This window comes from Sphaeramia orbicularis, chromosome 18 (assembly GCF_902148855.1).
Source record: "Sphaeramia orbicularis chromosome 18, fSphaOr1.1, whole genome shotgun sequence".
Classification (NCBI taxonomy): Eukaryota; Metazoa; Chordata; class Actinopteri; order Kurtiformes; family Apogonidae; genus Sphaeramia; species Sphaeramia orbicularis.
Window position 1 is genome coordinate 8481524 of NC_043974.1, and position 14358 is coordinate 8495881.

General features: G+C 38.2%; 1 protein-coding gene across 2 annotated transcripts in view; it reads right to left on the bottom strand.

The window, feature by feature from the left end:
- The window catches only part of casq1b (calsequestrin 1b), a 43470-nt gene extending 32226 nt beyond the window's left edge, over positions 1 to 11244 (bottom strand). For both annotated transcript variants that reach the window (XM_030161604.1, XM_030161603.1), the window contains exon 1: positions 10834 to 11244. In XM_030161604.1, coding sequence (XP_030017464.1) covers positions 10834 to 11070 — 237 coding nt within the window. In that variant the 5' untranslated portion in view covers positions 11071 to 11244. The remainder of the gene's footprint in view (positions 1 to 10833) is intronic.
- Positions 11245 to 14358: the final 3114 nt, after the last annotated feature.

Genomic DNA, 14358 nt, shown 5'->3' on the forward strand with positions numbered 1-14358 from the left:
TTGATATTCTATTTTTACCTCCGCCAAGGAACAGCAGAGGTTATGTTTTCACCGGGGTCTGTCTGTCTGTTAGGAAGATAACTCAAAAAGTTATGGACGGATTTGGATGAAATGTTCAGGAAATGTTGATACTAGCACAAGAAACAAATTATTGAATTTTGGTGGTGATTGGGGGGGCGGACTGATCTGCCTTGGTTGGAGGTCTGCGCTCTCCGAGTGCTTTTCTAGTCTTATCATGTTTTTAGTTTTTGTAATTTTATATTAGCTCTGTTCTTATTTCTGTGGTATTGGTGTTTTATTAATACTCTTGCACTGACTGGAGGAGCACTCCTAATTTCATTTTACATACAATGGCAATCAAGGCCATTCTATTCTATTCTATTCTATTCTATTCTATTCTATTCTATTCTATTCTATTCTATTTCATATGGCTCAACCACACCAGGGGTCTGTGACCTTTAATACAGAGTGATTTTGACCAGAAAAAAAAAAAAAAAATCTATCTGGAGCAGCAAAAAATATTTTAACCCTTTAAGTGTAGGAACCACATTAAATTTAGTCTCAACCACCCAAAAATAAAACACTCAAACTACTTTAGCTAAAATAAATATGACTTATACGTCAAATGAACTTTTATATAATGGTTTAATTTTTTGATACTTCATTGTTTTTGGACAATTAAAAAAAAAAGTGTTGATATTTTAATGTCTTGGTTGGGTATTCATTTCAAATAAAAGGTCTAGAAGTCAGTAAATGAAAAGTAAAATGTTAACTTTGGCACATTTTGCAGTTGCATACATTTTTAGCTTACCAGCCGACAGGCCGTAAGCTATTGTCGTCATGTGGCCTCCGTCGGCTTTGGTGTCATCTGTCGTCATCGTCGTCTGTCGTCCGTTACAAAAATGTCAATTGTCTTCTTCTCTGAAACTACAGTACCAATTGACTTCAAACTTGGTATACAGCTTCTTTATGATGATGTCAACAAAAGTTAGTGAAATTATTTGGATCCAGATCTGATTCTGCATTTGGTGTGACTTTGAAAAATTTCCCCATTATAAGAGATAGGAAGTGGATAATGCAATAACTCAGTAAATATGAATGATATCAAGTGTAAATTTCTACAGTCCAGCCCTGATGGGGAGATGACCAAAACATAATGTCCACATGCTGATCAGGATCTTCTTCTGGATCCGGGAACTTACGGAAAATTTAACATGGGCTCTTATGGGGAAAACATTTCAATTGTCTTCTTCTCCGAAACTACAGTTCTGATTGACTTCAAACTTGGTATACAGCTTCTTTATGATGATATCAACACAAGGTATTGACAATATTTCAATCCGGATCTGATTCTGGATTTGGTGCGACTTTGAAAAATTTTCCCATTATAACAGATAGGAAGTGGATTGATACAATAAATCAGTAAATATAAATGATCTCAAGTTGGAATTTGAATTTTTTACAGATCTGATTGGAATATGACCAAAACATGGGCTATTTCTGTCATATAATAAATACACATAACTGGAAAATAATAAATGACATCTGGATACATTTCCCAAACCTTTTAATTTGGCCGGTAAGCTACAGGGCCATTGGTCCTATTTTTTTTTTAAGGAGTTACACTGGACTATATTGAATACTACATAAAACAGAGCCTTTCATTCAGTCAAGCTTTATTAAGGACACAAAAACTAGGTCCATAGGATAAGATAAAAAACATACACAATAAAAAAGAAAAGAAATAGCATAAATCCATATGTTACTTATACATAAAGGATGAGACCATATTTTAGATGTGAACCTTACAGAACTAATTTTGGGACAGACCAGAGCTTGTACAATTGAGTTTGATTATTTTGTAACTGCACATGAATGAATAAATAAAATGGCCTATAACAGCCGCACAGCATCGAACACCACTATCCAGAAACATCTGACTGGCACTATAATGTCTTGGAACCCGCAGCAATATCCTCATCGAGTCATTATAAGTAACCACCAGTTTGTGCATTGATCTGTTTTTGTAGCTGCGCCACAAATGTGCAGTATGCAGAGGCAGAGGAGAGCAGAAGGTTCTGAAGAGTGCAGTTTTTACATTAGCAGAGCTCATATGGAACCTATGGGCAAGCATGTTTGCCTGCCCATACAGTTTACATTGCTGCTGGTAAATGCCTCTGTCATCAGTGAGGTCACTTGTAATATAATGTTGAAAATACTTGATTTTATCTGTGACATTGATAACATTTTCGCACAAGTAAAAATACGGAAATGGCAGTTTTAGATCATCCTTTGTTTTAACAATCATGATGTAACTCTTAATAGCATTGAATTTGATGTCAAATTCATGGCCATACTGACATTTAAAAGGTGCTGCAGGCCTGCACTGTAGGGACACAACAAGACCAAGTCATCTGCATTCATCAGAATTACATTTTATGTCCACAGGAAATAGTAATACAGCCTAATTATAATTAGGTTATGTTTTCATTGGGGTTTGTCTGTCTGTTTGTTTGTCTGTCTCAGCATGCAGCTCCAGTCTCTTCAGTTAAAAACCTCACACCAGGCCAGGAATTTGGGTGTTGTCATGGATTCAGACCTGAATTTTAAAAACCACATACAAACAATTACAAAGTCAGCTTACTATCACCTCAAGAACATTTCTAGGATTAAAGGACTGATGTTGCAGCAGGACCTTGAAAAACTTGTCCATGCATTTATCTTTAGTCGAGTTGACTACTGTAACAGTATCTTCTCTGGTCTGCCTAAAAAGTCTATCCGACGACTGCAACTGATCCAGAATGCTGCAGCTCGAGTCCTCACTAAGACCAAGAGAGTGGACCACATCAGTCCAGTTCTGAGGTCTCTACACTGGCTCCCTGTCTCTCAGAGAATAGACTTCAAAATTCTCTTAGTAGCATATAAAGCACTGAATGGTTTAGGCCCAAAATACATTAGAGACCTTCTAGTCCAGTATGAACCATCCAGACCCCTCAGGTCATCTGGTGCAGGTCTGCTCTGTGTTCCCAAAGTCAGAACTAAACATGGAGAATCAGCGTTCAGTTTCTATGCTCCGTATATCTGGAACAAACTACCAGAAAATATCAGGTCTGCTGAGAGTCTGAGTTCTTTTAAGTCAAGGTTAAAGACTCACCTGTTCACTGCTGCCTTTGACTAAAAGGCTTTCGACTTTTTAAATTTTATATTCTCTTTGAAACTCTGCACTGTAACTCTTACTTTAATATGTTTGTTTTTTTTGTTTTTTTTTATTTTATGTGTTGTTTTCTTACTTGCTGTTTTTAATCACTTTTTACATGTTTCTTTTATAATGTTTTAAATGTGTTTCCTTTTGTTTCTTTTATTTCAATGTCCTGTGTGAAGCACCTTGAATTGCCTTGTTGCTGAAATGTGCTATACAAATAAACTTGCCTTGCCTTGCCTCAAAAAGTTCTGGACAGATTTTAATTAAATGTTCAGGAAATGTTGATACTGGCATGAGGAACAAATGATTAAATTTTGGTGGTGATTTGGGGGGGATTTTTTTGTTTGTTTGTCTGTCTATTGGCATGATAACTCATCGGGGGGGCAGGACTGAGGTCTGCGCTCTCCAAGTGGTTTTCTAGTGTTCCTCTGTGAACACAAAAGTAAACATGGGAACAACCTGACAATGGATGTCAATAGGTGGGTTGCATAACATGAGTTGAATGCAGGTTCTTCATCAAGCATTTCTTTACCTTTGGCAAATGGAGAGTAGGTCAAGGATACAGAAGAGCTTTGTCATTAAATACTGTCAGCTTTTAAAAGAACAATGTATTATGCTTCTTCCAGCTGAGGAACATTTTCAAGCATTCTTCAGGATGTTCAGAACTCTGCTGCAAGCCTTTTAAGTTACACCAGAAAAAGAGCATATATCACACCAATTTTTGCAGGACTACACTGGCTCCCAGTTCTTTTTAGGATACATTTTAAAATTTTAGTTCTTTTAAAGCTTTAAATGCCCAAACCCCTGTCTACATTTTAGAGTTGCTAGAATTGCACAACCCTCCATGGGCTCTTAGATCCTCGAGTCAGTGCTAGCTGGTTAACCCCCCGACTCACTTCAAAATAGAGGGGATGGAGCATTCCAAGCTGTGGCCCTGAGACTTTGGAATGCCCTGCCACTGGCACTTCGCACTTTAAACTCAACTGAGTCTTTTAAAAAGCAACTGAAAACCTTCTTGTTTAGGCTTTTAGTTGTGTGTGTGTGTGGGGGGGGTATCACAATTTGCTTTCATGCTTTTATGCTTGTGTCTGTGTATGTAGCTGTATGTTTTTTATACCTGTGTATTTATCTGTGTATGTTGTTGCCTATGTATTTCAGTTCTGATTTTATTGTAAAGCACTTTGTGAAACCTTTCTACAAAAAGTTCTATATAAATCAATTATTATCATTATCATTATTATTATTATTATTATTATTATTATTATTATTATTATTATGTGTCATAACAGTGGCATTTTAGAGGAATGTTTTACAGTGTTAGTTGTGATTTCTAAACCCTGAGCATTCAGTAGCTTGGAGGAAGTGTTTAGTCGCTATGCAGAGATAGAAAAATGTTTTTCCATTAGAGTACATTAAAAGACGAACAATTTATACTGGGCACTGAACAGGCCTCTTGAAGCTAATTAAAGCATATACCTCCTCCAAGGCCCCACAGTATGGTGTCTAATCTCAATCTCCACCCCAGTTCTTGAGTAGGATTTAACATCTGTAAATTGAAAAGGAACCACACCAAACAAAAAGTCCACACCTGGATTTAACAAAACGATTAGTTCAGATCCTTTCATTGGATAATAACTGCAATGATTGATATGTTTCATCTACAACATGTTGTTTGTCCCTAACTGATGTAGTGAGAAGCTTCTCCTTTAACAACCATTAATTTGTAGAGAACACAAAGATTGGACTCTGTTTGAATAGAAAAAGGTCAAGTGGTCTGATGAGTCCAGATTGACCCTATTTCAGACTGATGGATGCAATAGGGTGTGAACTGAGGCAGATAAAGTCATTACCCATCATACCTAGTGCCTACAGTACAAGCCTGTGGGGGCAAAGTTATGATCTGGGGTTGCTTCAGGTAGTCAGATCTAGGTTAAAAAAAATGATGGAAGTATGTTATGTTATTTGACATATATCTTAAGTAATATTGTCTATTTCAGCCTATTTCGTGTACTTTCTATGCACCATCTAAAATCCTTGTCAATTTTCAATCAATTTATCAAATTTTATTTATATAGTACCAAATCATAACAAACATTATCTCATGACACTTTACATATGGAGCTGGTTGAAACCAGACTCTCAAGTCAATTTAATGAACCCAACAGAATCCTCCAGGAGCAAGCACTTGGTGACAGTGGTGAGGAAAAACTTCCTTGTAACAGGCAGAAACCTCGAGCAGACCCTGGAGGATGGTTGTCTGTCTTTGACCAGTTGGGGTTAAAGAGACAGGGTAGAGGAAGAGAGAGAGACAGAGAGAGAGAAGCAACCTGAACTTGAACTGTTAAAAATAGGACCAATGGCCCTGTAGCTTACTGGTACTTCCTATCTCTTATAATGGAGAAATTTTTCAAAGTCGCACCAAATCCAGAATCAGAGCCGGATCCAAGTAATTTCACTAACTTTTGTTGACATCATCATAAAGAAGCTGTATACCAAGTTTGAAGTCAATGTAGTTTCAGAGAAGAAGACAATTGGAATTTTTGAAACGGACGACAGGCGACCAACGACAAGAGACGACGACAGACGACGATGCCGGAGGCCGCATGACGACAATAGCTTACAGCCTATTACAGCCGGTAAGCTAAAAATGAGCCTATTTGAGAAATGATAGGTCAAACTTTCACTTGCCTGATCTGACCCTATTCTGTTATTCTCTCCAAAACAACACATGAAATTGGAAAAAATAGGATCAATGACCCTGTAGCTTACCGGCCAAATTAAAAGCTTTGGGAAATGTATCCAGATGCCATTTATTATCACCCAGTTATGTGTATTTATTATATTACAGAAATAGCCCATGCTTTGGTCATATTCCAATCAGATCTGTAAAAAATTCAAATTCCAACTTGAGATCATTTATATTTACTGATTTATTGTATCAATCCACTTCCTATCTCTTATAATGGGGAAATTTTTTAAAGTCACACCAAATCCAGAATCAGATCTGGATTGAAATAATGTCGATACCTTGTGTTGACATCATCATAAAGAAGTTGTATACCAAGTTTGAAGTCAATCAGAACTGCAGTTTCGGAGAAGACAATTGAAATTTTTTCCCAGTAAGAGCCCGTGTTAAATTTTCTGTAAGTTCCCGGATCCAGAAGAAGATCCTGATCAGCATATGGCCATTACGTTTTGGTCATCTCCCCATCAGGGCTGGACTGTAGAAATTTACACTTGATATCATTTATATTTACTGAGTTAATGCATCGATCCACTTCCTATCTGTTATAGTGGGGAAATTTTTCCAAATCGCACCAAATCCAGAATCAGATCTGGATCCAAATAATTTCACTAACTTTTGCTGACATCATCATAAAGAAGCTGTATACCAAGTTTGAAGTCAATCGGAATTGTAGTTTTGGAGAAGAAGACGATCGAAATTTTTGTAATGGTCAATAGACGACAGACAACAGACAACGACGACAAACAACGACAGACAATGACAACGACACCGGACACCGCATGACGACAACAGCTTACGGCCTGTCAGCCGGTAAGCTAATAAGCTAAAAAGTAGAACAGCTAGTGCTACTATAATTACCAATAGCTAGAACAAATGTCCCTAGCTGTTAATACAACTACTACAAGTGTTAACAGAGGATATACTACTACAAAGAAGTACAATATTATGTTGTAAAATAGTTTGTCAACCACAAAAAACAAGAACTTGTCCGTTCTTGTTACCTCAGAAAGTGCCATTTATATCCACCTTCTACTTAGTGCACATTGTACCATTATGTTTCTATATTAGCTCACAGTGGATGATGCATTTTTTTTGCCAGTGTAGGAGATAGTAGAGAGGTTCTTGGCTGGTTACAATCTACAACCTTACCACTACATATCATTAAATATCACACACCTTTTGATGGGAAAGTGACTGGGCCCTGTAATTGAATCAAACACCCCAATTTGCAGGGTTACATAGTAGTAGTAGTTTTGCATGACCAACAAACAAATAAGGAGATGCAAGCAACTACATTCCCTCATTGGTGGAGGTAAAAATGAGGAATAGAATTGAGCTCATAGGCTGTTTAAGCTCATAATATCTGACTTGCATCAGCTGTTTAATTCATGATACACAGTCACTGGTTCACTCAGTGTAGTGGTTCACTTGATTAGGCGATAACTAGCGGTGTGGTTATCCCCTGACTAGTTCTCCCCAGAAATATTCCTCTAGCGCAGACATTAAAAACTGACTCTTTTTGCACCCAATTCTCATCTTCACTTTACTCACTGATCACTGAAATCCTCATAGGCTTCAGTTCGCCAGTCATCAACGTGACATTACCTTGACAACTCAAGCACATGAGAGAGAAGACATGATGAACTTATTAATAATCCCCTCAGGGAAATTTACTTGGCCTATGGCTGAAAACTAAATTAAATTGAATTAAATTAAGATTAGTAATTGGAACATTTTAAGAGCCAAATAATACATTTAGTCATTTAGTAAGAAAAATGTGGGCCCGTGCTGAAAGAGATTTGGTGCATGCATGTATTTTTGTTTGAGAGCTCCCCCATCATCTCTAGACCTATTGCAATAAAAAATCTGTTTTTTTTTTTAATCAAATCAAATTAAATGAATTATTTGTTCTGCCAAAAACAAAGTGCAACTGCCTTACAAAATCAAAAATGATACAATACAAGCGAGAAAATTATGTTATGGCCTGCATGCCGATCTGTGGTACAACCTATCTGGATTACACATGGGGTCCTGCTTTCAGACTAGGGTGACTCCAGTTAGGGTTAAAGGTGACATATTTGACAGGGTAATATTTTCCATGACACAACATTTTTGACAGGCAGATGATGAGTTTGTTGGTGACATGTATCATAGAGCTGCTGATGTGTGCATGTATGTAGCTCTGAACAGGGTTTGTTTTCAGGAGGTGCACACCAGAAAGTTCTGCAACATGTTGCAGCGGTCAAGATTAGTCTCATCAGTCTTTTTAAATCCAGTACTTTCCACTTATAGTGTATAACTAACTTTACTCCTAAATCTAGCATTTAGATATCATTTAACAATCACATATTTTCCCTCAGTCACCCAGCCTGGAAAATAATGGCAACGTGTTTTGTGTCCACTTTGATCTACTTTTTTTGCAAGATGTAATGCTAAATTTAGCTCATTTATTCTGGGTTATGCTGGGTATCAAAGATAAAAATGTTGAAAAATGACTGAATATTTAATTTGACATTTTTCAGTGGGCCTAACATCACGAGAGATGTGGGAAAAGATGCAGGGATTTAAGGTTAAGACCAAGTAATGATGTTGCTGAAATGAAATTGTTGTATTTTAAATATATTGTGCATACACAACTGTATGATCCTTCCACACACAAAGGGAGAGAAGATTTAATTTTCTACAGTTTAATAATTCATTCTGCTGTGAGTAATGACCAGCTATTTTAAGAATCCTCTCTGAGCACCGCTAGTACTTTTCTCTGATTGGTTAAATGGCCACAACTGGCAAGAAGTTTGTAATTGTGTAATAAGTCTGACAGGGAACAGTTCCAGGGAGACTTTCCTTCTCAAGCCAAGAGGCACAACTTGGCAACACTGATAGGATATTGATCAGATCCAATGACTTGGGTGTGTAAATGACGGTTTAGGAATTCTGCCTACACCCAGGGGGATGTTTAGCAACAATATGTGTGTTGCAGAGGAAGGCTGGGAGAGCTGACAGAATGGTGGGAGCAGTAGGCGAAGTGAGATATGGTTCTAAACTGTCCGGCCATCCCGAGAGGGCTTTTAGCCTCTTGCTACGCATGCAGTGCTGTCCAAGGCTATTTACAGAGGTGACTTATGCAGGCTAGTGTAAGGTACACTGTGCCTCTGTAAGAAGACACTGCTGCTCTAACAAGCAGAGGAGTGCTGTGGTGAATACACCAGTTCGTGAGAAGTCCTTTGGATTTATTTGTCCACTAACACTTTCCAAAACATGGACATTCTTACCTCCTCATCCTTCTTTTCACTCAGCATTACTGGATAAACAGGGGAGTCTGGCTCAACGGCATCTAGCAAAGCAGGCTGATGTACACCACTGGATCATTTTGTGACTTGTTTGTCACTATCCACTGCTACATTGATTTTGCACCAAACACTGCTGTGTGTTTGCTTTTGGTGGAAACAGACTGATTTCACCGTACAAGTGCACATATTTTTTTTTTTTTTTTTTTTTACTGTTTTTGGCACATTTAACATCACAGATGTACCAGAAAACAGCATACATTCGGTGCGCCTTATATTCCACTTGGTCCACATGAAACCCTCTCACTTCACTGTTATGCCAGTGCTCCATCTTGCATGATACAAAGAACACAATTGCATGCTGTTTCAGACTGTAAAAGACAATAAATAATGTTCCACCTTAGCAATTTCTGCGCCAATGTCCAGATCCTCAGTTCATGCTATTGCACTGGAAAACCAGGAATAATAGCAGGTACACTGAGGTATGATGTTTCCCTCAGCACCGATGGAATTAGCAGCTGATAAATACCCATGACCGCTGCAGAGTTATTTTACACAGGAGTGAATGATGACTGAATACAAAAGTCAGATGTTAGTGTTTCTTGTCCAATGGGAAAGGGGTATCTGTCTGTTTTGTCCTGTCTTTTTGCAAAGTAGTCTGAATTTATGATGGCATCTGTATCTTTAACCACTCAGTTACATAATTTCCACACCTTGGAATTGATAAAACACAGCCAAAACACTGACCTATGTCTTGTTCTTTCTTATAATCATCAACTAAGTTTGGAAATCACTGTATCCCCAATGTCACTACTTGTGAAATCATTGCTCTGGCATCATATGGGCTTCTAGTGTTCTTCTTTACAGATGATGCAATGGAAAACAAATTTAAATATGAGACAAAAGTATATGAGATTAGTCAGCTATTGCCACTACTACTACTACTACTACTACTATCAAAGTTGGCTGAATATTGACATGCTGGTTGGCAATAACTGGAACTTCACAGGATCTCAATGTTTTATTTTAGCTCTGCTACATTATTCACATTTTATCATACTACACTTTGGGCTAAGGCAACCAGAGACGCTAAGACAGTGGATTACAACCTAGAGATGGAACATTTCCAGAATGAACCTCTGACATTTAGCTTTAAATCCATACCTTGGATAGGTTATATGCTAGACATTGGGGGTAGTGTATTTTTAGTCAGTTTTCACGGCAAATGTAAAACTAAGTAGATCTCCCATGTTCACACCAGGTAGTACACTGCTATTAATAATAGTCTCCAGCTTCCTTTCTAAATTTTCTTCATCTGTCATCCTCCTGGTTGGCACTTTTCAGTCATGCTTATCAGAATGCCATGAATCCCCCAACTTAACGTCACAAACCCTTGTTAGTTGTGATCCTCATTTGTTTACAGGTTTAAAATTGCCTATCTGAAAAAAAAAAATTAAAGTCATCAAACAGCATCCTGGAATCTCAAACTGGAGCCAAGTTCTCTATCTGAAACCCCCTCCCTTTCCATGTTCCTACTATGAACCTTCCCCCACATGGACCACAGATCCATCCAGTGTCATGCTTTGGCAGAGACCCACCTCCAAAGCCAGCTCCTCTATCTGAAACTGCTTCATGGCACTGCGATTCCCCTGCACATTTTTATGGTAGTAGATCACCATCACGTCATACTTCTTCATGACGGACCTGTAGTTCTTGGCATGGAGTTCATGGACGCGGTCTCTGCCATCATACTCAGGGATTTCCAAGCCCTTCTCCCCCCAGGCGAGGGCCCCCAAGGTGAGGAAGACCCCCAAAAACACCCAGCCCCACTTCATGGCAGTTGGTGGGCACAAGACCGCCTCTTCTCAGAATTGTTAACAGTGGGGTAGAAGCGAAGAATTACACTTGGTCGATTTAATGTTGTTCCTAAGGCTAAAGTTGGTGTCAAGCAGGGAGAGTTAGGAACAGAGTCCGCTTCCTGTCCCCACCGGCTAGAGAAGAGCAGATCTGTCAGTGATATCCACTTTTAAAAAAGAGTTACACGTGGGTCTGCTGACGTTCACGGAAGGGCCGGCCCCGTTTTGGGGATGCAAATTGGTATGTGAGTAGGCACAACACTGATCCCTCTCATCCAAGGACCCTCCAAACCGAGGGCAGGGGGGCGGGAATGGGCTGGCATATTTAGGGGGAGGGGAGGAAGGGGGGTCTCTATGCAGTGGTCAGTGAAGTACAAGTGGGTGGTGTTGTGGGAGGAGTTAGCTCCCACAGCCACCTGTTTGAGGCTGTGGCTATGAAAAGGGACAGTGGTTGAGCTGGGTTGCTTGGACAGTTTGAGATACCAGCTCAGTGTCTTGGAGGACTGAAGGTATGGATGGAGGTACGCTGAGAGATGGAGGAAATAAGAGCTCCAAGATTCCATTCCCATATTAAGTTTTGCACAGGAGCTGGACTCCCGCTAAAAATAAGGCCTCTGCGGGACAACATTATGGACAAGATGGCGTCCACTGACTCCACGCAGAGGGTCAAGAGTGTAGATGAGCTCTGTGGGCACAGATGGTGGGAAGACACAGAGTCAAATGCACATTTGTTGTCTTCTGACTCCCTTCCAAAGTATCACCCAGCATGATTATGTGCAGTGTTACAGTCACAGTTTGCTGATTTTCTATACCCAAAAATGCATTTATGCAAAGACTTAAAAATTTAATAAATAAATAAATCATCTATATTTGGACAGTGTGTAAACAATATTGTAAAGTCTCTTCTGAGAAAGTGTGAACTTTACATTTAAGCAGAAAAAATGCTAAATTTTCTCATGGTCATTTGCATGGTTACCTTGTGTTACTCCAGCAGCTATAACAAAGCATGAAAAAGACAAATATAATCCACTTGCTAGACTTTCTTTCCATGGCTTTAAAGCACATAGCATTGACTTTTTCAGTATATACAGTTTCAGTTTTCAGTTGTGAAAATGGCCTTTTGTCATGCAACAAAACAAAACCATTTCAAAGCCATCACCAGTGATTGAGTACCACCAAATAGCTGAAATCTACCCATATTCCCATTGCATAATTTTTATGTTTTGCACACTTTTATAGATACACTTAATACAACAAAATGATGCTTAATGTAATTTCAACTTGTCCTCATCATATCTTAACACAGCAATGAAACATGATAGAAGCACACTTACAGTCTGAATGAAGGTTCCAGGGTAAACATTAACCTTGTTTCAACCTATGTCATAAGTTTCATGGAACCACCAGCTCCATACAAAAAACACAAGCACTACTCTTAATAGATCATTATTGTTTCAATGCAGTAATGTGTTTCTTTCTGTGTTAGACTCATGAGAAAGATCTAAGACTCTCCACATTGACGGCCCACTGACATGTATGACTTATTTATGATATATGTGCATCTACACAAGCCACAGGCTGGTATGCAAGTAGGCAAATGCTTTAGAAGATCAGGATCTAAGTGGGAAAAAGAGATAGAAATCTGGAATGAGAGAGAAGTGGAGAGGAGAGGCACAGAGACAGTATGAGATCATGTCAGCTATTAGTTTACAATGAGAAAGGGGAGAGGGTGGCTATTAATAACAGTGTGTAATATGATCGGCCTTCTCCCCCTACCAGCCAGTGGGTCAGACAGTGTATGCCACTGTATGCCACTCAGGGCTGTGGGGGCTGGAGATGGGGTCTCCACTACATGGGTAGACTGTCACGATAGTGTGAACTTTCAGATGTAAACATATTCAGCTGCTGGTGTGAGGCGTGTAAAAAAAAAAATTGGGATTCACACTGTAGATAAATAAAGCCTCAGTGTGCAGATACTGAGTTAGTGGGCAGGCTGATGTTTCATAGTATTAGTCTAAAAATATATAATCATGTCTGATTCCTTTTTCTCTTATTCATTTTTGAGGCATATGAAAAGTGTATTTGCATAAAATAACCTGCTTGTAGTAAAAATAAAAAAAAATAAAAAAACATCTCAATTTGAGCTCAAAAGCTTCAGTACATAACATATAAGTTTTAATATGATTCAGCCACATTCAATCTTGTTAGTGTCCTAACAATGAAAGCAGAAGCAAGTTGACAAGACATGACTGCAGCACATATTTCAATGGTCTTTATCTATACAATTGTAGTTACTGTCAATAATTATCATGGTAAATGTCAAATCAATATTTCTTTTGAAATTATTTGTTATTTAGAGTGATTATTTACGGTCAGAACATGACAAATAATTGAGAAATGTAGAGATAGTACATTTAAAGTAATTTTAATGATAAAACAAGGAGTTACATTCAGTAATAAAAAATGTTTCTGGGGCATTTTAGTTGAAATCTTAGAAATGAAATAAAAACATTAATTGCAATGACATTTATCATAATGTAGACATGTGTCATTATCATTACAGACCAACTACTAGATAACAGGAAATGAAAAAACCTGATTTCACTGTTGCCCAATATTGTAACATAGCACTACAGTTCAATGTAGACATTGGATAGATATTTCTAATTATATCTAAAGCTTGTTCTATTTGTGTTGCATGGAATCTCATCAGTTTAGTACCTCTTAGCAACTGCAAAAATGATTTGGTGACTGATACTATTTGTTACACTATCCAACTCTGCATTCGGCATTTGAGAAGACAGCATGATTTGACATTTTCAGGTTCATCCTGAGATAAACCAGTAGATGTTCACAAAGAAATAAAAGCAGACTACTTACATCTCTCTCCCCTTTTTAGCATTGCATACGTTCCATCAGGGTTCATCAGGTTTTTCTGTCAAGCTAAAAGATTTGTGTCCCTCATTTTAGATACAGCTTGTGGTTTTGTCTTCACTATGCTGCATACAACTATAATGTAATCTGTTGAGGTTTCAGTTTCTATTTTCCTACAATAAAAACTTAGCACACAGGTATATATTTGCATGAACAGTACTGTGTAAAAGTCCTTAACCAACATTAGGTTTGTTGGTTTAGTAAAATTATAATGACCACACATATGCATTTCTCAGTCTCTGTATTAAGATGCAATCTGGATATTCTGTATGGATGGATGTACAGCAGTAATAAAAAAAGGGAAAAAACAGATTCTATAAACCAAAGTGGTCA